Consider the following 8,014-nt stretch of genomic DNA (forward strand, 5'->3'; position numbering starts at 1 on the left):
GGCGGCGGGAGGAGCTGGAGGCGCGCGGCGGCGCGTCCCTGCTGCTGCTTGACTGCCGGCCACACGAGCTCTTCGAGTCATCGCACATCGAGACGGCCATCAACCTGGCCATCCCGGGCCTCATGCTGCGCCGCCTGCGCAAGGGTAACTTGCCCATCCGCTCCATCATCCCCAACCACGCCGACAAGGAGCGTTTCGCCACGCGCTGCAAAGCGGCCACCGTGCTGCTCTACGACGAGGCCGCGGCCGAGTGGCAGCCCGAGCCCGGCGCTCCCGCCTCCGTGCTCGGCCTGCTCCTACAGAAGTTACGCGACGACGGCTGCCAGGCCTACTACCTCCAAGGTGAGGACAGCACCGAGACCCCGTCCAGGATCAGGCTTCCCCCGCCGCCCCCTGACGCCCCCACAGCAGGCTGTTTCCTCTCCATGCTGTCCCGGCTGGGCGCCACGTCGCCCCCCGCCGCCTGCATTGGTCCTCCCTGAAGCCTGACTCCCACAGCGTGGGTTTGGGTAGGCCTGGGGGCTCCCTCTGCGCCCCCTTTCTCAGCACGATTCAAGTGGGCGGAACAAACTTTGGAACCGCCTGGGGTTTCCTTTTTTTCTTATTGTTGGGCGACAGTAACAGCGCCCAGGCTTCAGCTGAGCTCCTCGGAATAGGGAGAGTTGCCTCCTGGAACCCCGAAATCAGCAGGGTGCTCAAGTGCACCCTGGAATTCATGTCCCTGGAAGCCCAGGATCAGGAAGGGCATCTTTCACAGCACCTTCCTTGCCTCTGATGGGTTAGGGTCTCAGGGGTCCTCAGGATCGCTGCCTCTTGAAGGCGCTGGAGCAGGGCATAGGCAGTGTCCATTGCTGGCCCAGATCCTGGGAGCCTCTGAGGTCCCCAGCTTGCCACCCTAGAGCTTGTGGAAAGGGGAGGCTGGGGGGCCAGTGGCTGAGGCCGGTGTTTCCAATTAACATTCCAAAATGGCCTCTCGCTGGCAGCAGGCTGCGGGAGGGGAGGGGAGGCCTGCGGCACCCTCGGGCGCAGGGCCCATGCCTTGCTGTAAGGCGCTTCCCCCCTGTTCTGTCTGCAGAGCCCCAGTGACCCTCCCCTTCATGGTCTGAGGCTAGGGGGTCTTGTGTTCTAAGGCAAGAGTCCTGAGAAGTGGAGCTGGGACCCCTTCCTCCAGTGGGGAAGGGGCCAGCCAGTAACTACTCTGCCTTCCCCAGCTGCGATTTGGGGGAGTTGGCAACCATTAGACTCCCAGTCAGGTGGCCCCAGGCCCTCTGCCTTTTCCTACCCAGGTGAGGCAGTAGCCCCTGCCATCTCATCTACAAGAGGGATTTGAAAACCCACATGCACTGGCCTTCGATGGGGGTCGTCTGTTTTCCTTTACCACTTTGCTGTTACTGTGCACCCACGGGGGACGTACCCATGGGGCACGTGCTTAGGGCTGCAGACTAGGAACGAGCCTGTCCTCATGTGTCCTCAAGCTGGTAGGATGGTCAGGGGCCCTGAAGTGCTACAGGGAGGGGTTTGGAGTTCAGGCGTGTTTCTTCACCCCCGGGCTTCAGTCCCCTCATCTGCAAAGCGGCCATAGTGCTCAGCGGGCCCGTGGAGACTGACGGCGGTGTGCCTGTCGGGAGCCCTGGCCCACTGGGGCTTTCAGCAGCCTCTCACCCAGCCCGTCTGCCCTGGCCACAGGTGGTTTCAACAAGTTCCAGACGGAGTACTCTGAGCACTGCGAGACCAACGTGGACACCTCACCGAGTGGCTCGCCGCCTACCTCGGTGCTGGGCCTCGGTGGCCTCCGCATCAGCTCCGACTGCTCAGACGGCGAGTCGGACCGAGAGCTGCCCAGCAGTGCCACTGAGTCAGATGGTAGCCCCGTGCCATCCAGCCAGCCGGCCTTCCCCGTCCAGATCCTGCCCTACCTCTACCTCGGCTGCGCCAAGGACTCCACCAACCTGGACGTGCTGGGCAAGTACGGCATCAAGTACATCCTCAACGTCACACCCAACCTGCCCAACGCCTTCGAGCACGGCGGCGAGTTCACCTACAAGCAGATTCCCATCTCTGACCACTGGAGCCAGAACCTCTCCCAGTTCTTCCCCGAGGCCATCAGCTTCATTGGTAGGTGTTGCTTTCGGCAGGGGGTTGGGTGGGCACGTCAAGGTGTGTGCAGGACTGTGGGTGTCGTCCGCACCCAACGAGGTACCTCTGGGCCTGTTGAGACCTGTGTGTACCCTGCGTGTGCCAGCGTGTGCCTGTGGGTGTACCCATGCCTGCTGTGAGTCACCGAGTCCCTCAGGCCCCTCTACCTGTTGGGGCCTGAGCAGTCCCTGGAGTCCTGGGCTCCCCCAGCTGCCGGCCCCTCATGGGCTTGCTACTGCTGTCCAACGTGTGTGTTTCTGGCTGTGCTGTTGTTTCTGGCTTTGCAAACTGAACCGTCATAGCGCACAGACCTCCCACGGGGCCTGCTCTGCATCACGCCTCAGCACACGTGTCCCTGCAGGATGGGGCTGTCACAGCGCCTCTTTGGGCTTTCCTGTATACCTGAGAGGGCTGAAAGGTGGTCTCAGAGCCAAAGGCCTGCCCCAAATGTGCAGCTATTGGAATACAGTGACCCAGAGTGCCCCTGTGGGCCCCAGATGCAACCTGCGGAGCATGCTTGGAGTATAGGCAGAGTAGAAAAAAAGGCGGGGAGCCTGAGAAAGGCCTCAGCCAGAACAGTGGGTCCTGCCGCCTGGCTTCAGCCCTCTGAGTCCCCTGCCCCCCCAGCCTCAGCTGACTCAGCCGTCCTGCTTCCTCTTTGGCCAGTTGGGGCTGTTAGCAGGCAGGCCATCTCCCTGCCCTCAGGTCTCATCTGGGATGCGGGGAAGGGACACAGGCTCAGGGGAATGTGGCTGTGGATCCTCTGAGCCTGACGACCTGGTGTTTGTGCCCACCTTGCAGTGGCAGGGCGGGATGGCCGGGGCGGTCTTCCAGTGGCAGCAGTGCCCAGCGGAGGACGTTTTGGTGTCGGCTGGGCTGGGCAAGCTTTAATAACAGGAAGTGGGAGGCTTCCCCGCCTCATCCGCTTACTGGGAACCAAAACTAGGTGCCTGGCTGGGAGGAAGGAAGGAAGCTGGGGCCCGGGGGAGGGGCCGCACCCGGGGCTGCCTGGAGCTTCCCAGCCCTGGCCCAGGGTGACTTAGCCCAGAGGGTTGTGGGTGCTGCCTCAGCACTTGAGCTCTCCCAAAGAGGGAGAGGAACCCTCTCCCCTGGGCTGAGCCTGGCTCCACATCTGTGGACTGGAGGACAGAACAAGATGCAGGGGCAGGGTGGGCACCCAGTCTGACAGGTGAAGGACTTGTGGCCCAAGCATCCCATGGGACCCAGTGGGGCAGGACCAAGTACCACCCGTACCCTGAAAGGACTGAAGATAAAGCTGTTGGAAATGTTTCACTGGGGATCCCCTGGGAGTGGGTCTGGGGGCCAGACGTCACCCACGTTCCTCCGTGATACCCTGGGAGACTTGTCTCTGCTACCCCTTCTTCCACCCCACACCTCAAAGTCAGACCACAGGGCTTCATGCAAAGCCACAGGTCTCCTGTGGCTAGTCCTGTGCCCAGAGCCTCAGCTGTGGGCCCCCCAGGCAGCCCCAGCATCTGAATTAAGCACCTTCTGCGTGCCCCGTCCTGGGTGCCCCCAGATGGGTAGAGGTTGGAAGGGGAAGCTCTTCCAGGCCAAGGCAATAGAGAACAGTTTGTGTGTCTTCTTCGAGGAGAGCACTGAGGGCCAGCTGTGTGTCTGGCTCCGGGGGACTGGGCGTCCAGGAGGTGGGGACCTTGCAGACCTCCGTCTGCCTCTCACTGCTCCATGTCCCTGGCATCACTGTGAGAGAGACCGCTGCCCTGGGATCAGGGGAGAGGTTCAAGGACTGAGTTCCTCCTGTGTGTCAGGCAGAAGCATCTGAAGGCGGCATTGGAAGAAGTTGGGAGGCTTGGTGGGCAGGGAGGGTTGTCAGCCAGATTCACCTGGCTGTGGCGGGAGGTGTCCCTGGCACGTGGGCCTGCTGGAGTTCTCGCAAGTAGGAGGGGTGGCCCTGCTGAAACAAACCCCACCGGGAAACTTAGGTGCGGCCAGCGTTCTAGACCCTGGCTTGCAAGAGCTGGAGCTCGGGCCTTGGGCACTGGCTGGGCGGAGAGCAGAGCGAGTGCAGGACCGGGCTGGGCCGCTTCCTTCCGGAGGAGCCTCCCTCGGGCCCATTTCCTGGGAGGCTCTCAGGGAGCGCCTGTGGGAGCTGTACCAAGAGTACACTCACAGCCCCCACCCCCAGGCCATGGCTTGCCAGCAGCAGGTGCTGAGCTAGGAGGATCCCCGTGTGGCCTTGGGCTCTTCACTTTGTCCCTGTGTCTGTCCCTCCATTGATAAAATGGGCTTTCTGGCCGCGTTATAAATAGCTGACCTGGGAGGGCACCCCTGCGTCACAGCACGCAGCCATGGCAGCAGTAGGACTAGCGGTGGTCATGGGCGTTGCAGCAGCTGGCGTCTGCTAAACCCTTACTTGGCTCAGGTCCCCATGAGAGCTCTGTGAGTAAATAGGCCCATTTCGTAGACAGGACATTGAGGCCCTGGGCTGTCCAGTGCTGGAGCTCAAGTGTGGCTGAATCCTTTCTTTATTTCTCTTTGTTAATTGCCAGAGGGTACATGTGCTCACTGGAGGGGGCGGGACAACGTACCCCCCGCCCCCCTTGGTGCATGGTCCTTCACGGCCCTTTTTCCTCCTTTCCTTCTTCGCGTCAGGCTTTTGGGCACTCACATGATCCTGGCATGCCTTCCAAGCCACCAGGGCTGAGATTCGAACCATGGCCCCTTAACTAGTATCTTGGGGGCTATAGAGCCCTCTCCACAGTCACGCTTTTTTTTCTTTTAAAAATTTTTGCTGTAGGACACGTGTGCTCACCAGAGAGAGAGAGAAAGTGAGAAATCGCCCCCCGGGGGGATGGCCATGCTGCAGTTCCTTCTGCTCCGTGTCCTCTCGGGATCTTAAGCACGTACATGCACACACCCTGCATGAGTTTCAAGCCACCGGTTCCTGGACTCACACCAGTCAGCCACATGGGAGTCTGGCGTCTTATCCACGGCACCACCTGCCCCCCACCATAGCCACATCGGGCCGGGCCAGGTCCTCCCAGAGTCAGGCAGCACCTCCAGCATCCCTGCTGCCCCGCCCCACTCTCCACTCAGCCCCTCTGCCCACCAGTGGGAAGGCCCCTTGGGGACAGCACCCCTGACCTGTGCCCGTGTGTTTCAGACGAGGCCCGCTCCAAGAAGTGTGGTGTCCTGGTGCACTGCCTGGCGGGCATCAGCCGCTCGGTGACGGTCACAGTGGCCTACCTGATGCAGAAGATGAACCTGTCACTCAACGACGCCTACGACTTCGTCAAGAGGAAAAAGTCCAACATCTCACCCAACTTCAACTTCATGGGGCAGCTGCTGGACTTCGAGCGGACGCTGGGGCTGAGCAGCCCGTGCGACAACCACACGCCCAGCGAGCAGCTGTACTTCTCCACGCCCACCAACCACAACCTGTTCTCACTCAACACGCTCGAGTCCACGTGAGGCCAGCCACGGCACACTTGTGCGAGCCAGGGCCAGGCGGGAGGGCCCAAGCCTGCTGCCTCTGGCCAGACGAACCCACGGACGTCACCGGTGCCCAGAAGCCCAGATGGGTTGGTGGCCGAGCTCCCCTCGCCAGGCTGCAGGACAGGGCCCGCGGGCAAGGCCTCCCTCTGCAGGACCTGGAGAGGCCTCTGCTCTCAGACACATGGCTTTGCGGGGATGACAGGGCCTCATCTGCGTCCCAGGACACGCCTTTCTGCTGACAGCCCGGCCAGTTTGGCTGTTTTTTAAAGACACATCCACGGACCTGAGTTTACTTTTTACTTTTTGGCAGGTAAATCCGAGCTCCCTGGAGCACGGAATGTGTTCAAGCTCTTCTCCATTTTTCTTTTTTTAATGAAAAGTGTTATTTTCAGGCTACATGCAACAGTGGATTGTATAAACCAGTATTTCACCCCTTTCCTGATCCTGCGAGAGAGAGGTGTTCTCGGTTTTGTTTTTCTTTCTATTTCCAAAAGCAATTACTGGTGTTTTGTTTTTATTATTTTTTTGTAGTGGGAAAGACAAACCCCGTGTTGATCTTGACCAAATGCATTTTGCACATGTGTGAAGTCTCCGTTTCCTTAGCAGGCCCTTCTTGAAGGGGTGGCTTGCTGCTGTCTGGGTGTCACGACCCCCGTGTGCCACCACCCACCCTTGTCCCAGCCCACCTTGGCCCTGCGGCTGCCGTGACGACAGTTACGAGTTGTGATCAGTTACGAGTTGTGAACGGTAGCCTGGACTAGTGGTCTTTGCATTTTTTGCCCTCCCATCTGCCCTCTGGGGGTTTCTGCAGACCTCCCTGAGGCAGAAGCTGGGGGCCCTGCTGCTGGCCTGCTGGGGGCGAGGCTGCAGCAACTGCCACACAGAGCATTAAGCCCTCTGGGCTCAGCCCCGGGGTGGGGGGGCCTGGGCCCTGGGCCCTTTTATGGACTTACCCACTACTTCTGTCTCTTTCTCTCGCTGTTTGTAACTGGGAACGGAGGCCCAGTGGCTGGGGAAAGCTTCTGTGGCGGAGGCCCAGCCCTGCCTGCAGGGACTTCCCTTCACCCTGGCTGTTCCCTTGGTCCAGCCGCCTTGCCCTGTGGAAGCCTGCCCCGCCCTCGCTTGGCCCATGCCTTCTGCCACCAGGAAACATACACCCATTTCCGCCCTAGGGCAGGGGCAGGTGGGGCAAAACCGGACAGGTGGAAAGGGTGTGAGGCTCTGCCCACCCCACCCCACCCCGATATCCACAGAACAAAGCCACGGATTCCGTTATCCTCTTCCAGTTTCGTTTCTTCTCCAACCTCAGTTCTGCCGGGCGTCAGGACTGCACGGGGGCTGGGGAGGGTGAGCGGCGGGCTGGGCTCTGTCGGAGCCAGCACCCGCACTGGAGCGAGGCCATAGCCCCTCGGCCCCCACTGCATCATACCTCACAGGGGTGGTTTTCAGGGATTCTTTAGGGCAGCAGATTAAAATCTTGCCACAGTCGAGAAATTGACAAGAAGCTTCCATGCTGTACATGGTTCTCTTTCCTCTCTCTCTTTTTTATTTTTAAAAAGAAAACCCCAGAAAGATGCATCAGATTTGTGTAAATGAGGGTATGCCAGAGGGTGGCCAGTTTTGCTTTATGATCTTATGAAGGAAAATTTGTGACCCTACCTATACACACACGTACATATATATATCCCGGACCAGCAACGGGACTTTGTTTATATTGCAAATAAATATTATTTTTTCTTTAAAGTGAGCTGTGGTGTCTGGTAAGGGCTTGGGCCCTGGAAGGTGAGGAGGGGGCGCCACTGACTGGCATCGCACTGCCCGCACTGTGGGAAGCACTGGTCTGGTCTGGCCTACGAGCTGCTGGACACTTGTTTAGGCCAATGGGTGGGGGGGCACGGGGCGGGGGAAGGGAGCATTTCTACTAGCAGGGGCAGCAGGGCTTTGTGCTTCTGGGGACACCGAGGCCTAGTTCTCTTCACCTAGAACCCCCCGAGGCTATCCGTTTGAGCATCACCCAGATTGCCTCTGGTCCCCTGTAGCCTCCAGGCCCCGATGTGCTGGCTGTCGTGCTGCGTGGAAGGGGGGACTGTGCACTTAACTCCCACACCCCTCCCCCTGCCCCTGCAGCCCCTGCAGCCCCTGCAGCCCCTGCAGCCCCTGAGACCATGGAACTTGGGCACAGGGCAGGTCAGCCTGCTTTGGCCCCTAGAGTGATGGGTGGCACTTGCTTAGACCAGCCTGGGGTGCCCCCGTGGCATTGGGAGGGGCTCTTCCACTAGCAGCAGGGCTTTCTCTGTGTGCTTCTGCCAACACCGAGGCCTAGTTTGCCTCAACCACAACTGCCCAAAGCTGTCGGGGCGTTGCCCAGATTTGGGGGGGGGGCCCTGGGGCTCAGGCATGG

The 8,014-nt window shown here is 60.2% G+C and overlaps 1 protein-coding gene across 1 annotated transcript; it reads left to right on the top strand.

Moving 5' to 3' along the window:
* Positions 1-2: 2 nt before the first annotated feature.
* On the top strand, positions 3-6,945 carry DUSP7 (dual specificity phosphatase 7; the record flags this gene model as incomplete). Its single annotated transcript, XM_027768602.1, has 3 exons — positions 3-342; positions 1,687-2,115; positions 5,282-6,945. Coding segments are annotated over 3 exons (1,077 nt in total), but the record flags the coding sequence as incomplete, so codon positions are not given.
* Between the last annotated feature and the right edge of the window lie 1,069 nt (positions 6,946-8,014).

The sequence above is a fragment of the Tupaia chinensis genome, unplaced genomic scaffold, assembly GCF_000334495.1.
Source record: "Tupaia chinensis unplaced genomic scaffold, TupChi_1.0 Scaffold147003_1, whole genome shotgun sequence".
Classification (NCBI taxonomy): Eukaryota; Metazoa; Chordata; class Mammalia; order Scandentia; family Tupaiidae; genus Tupaia; species Tupaia belangeri.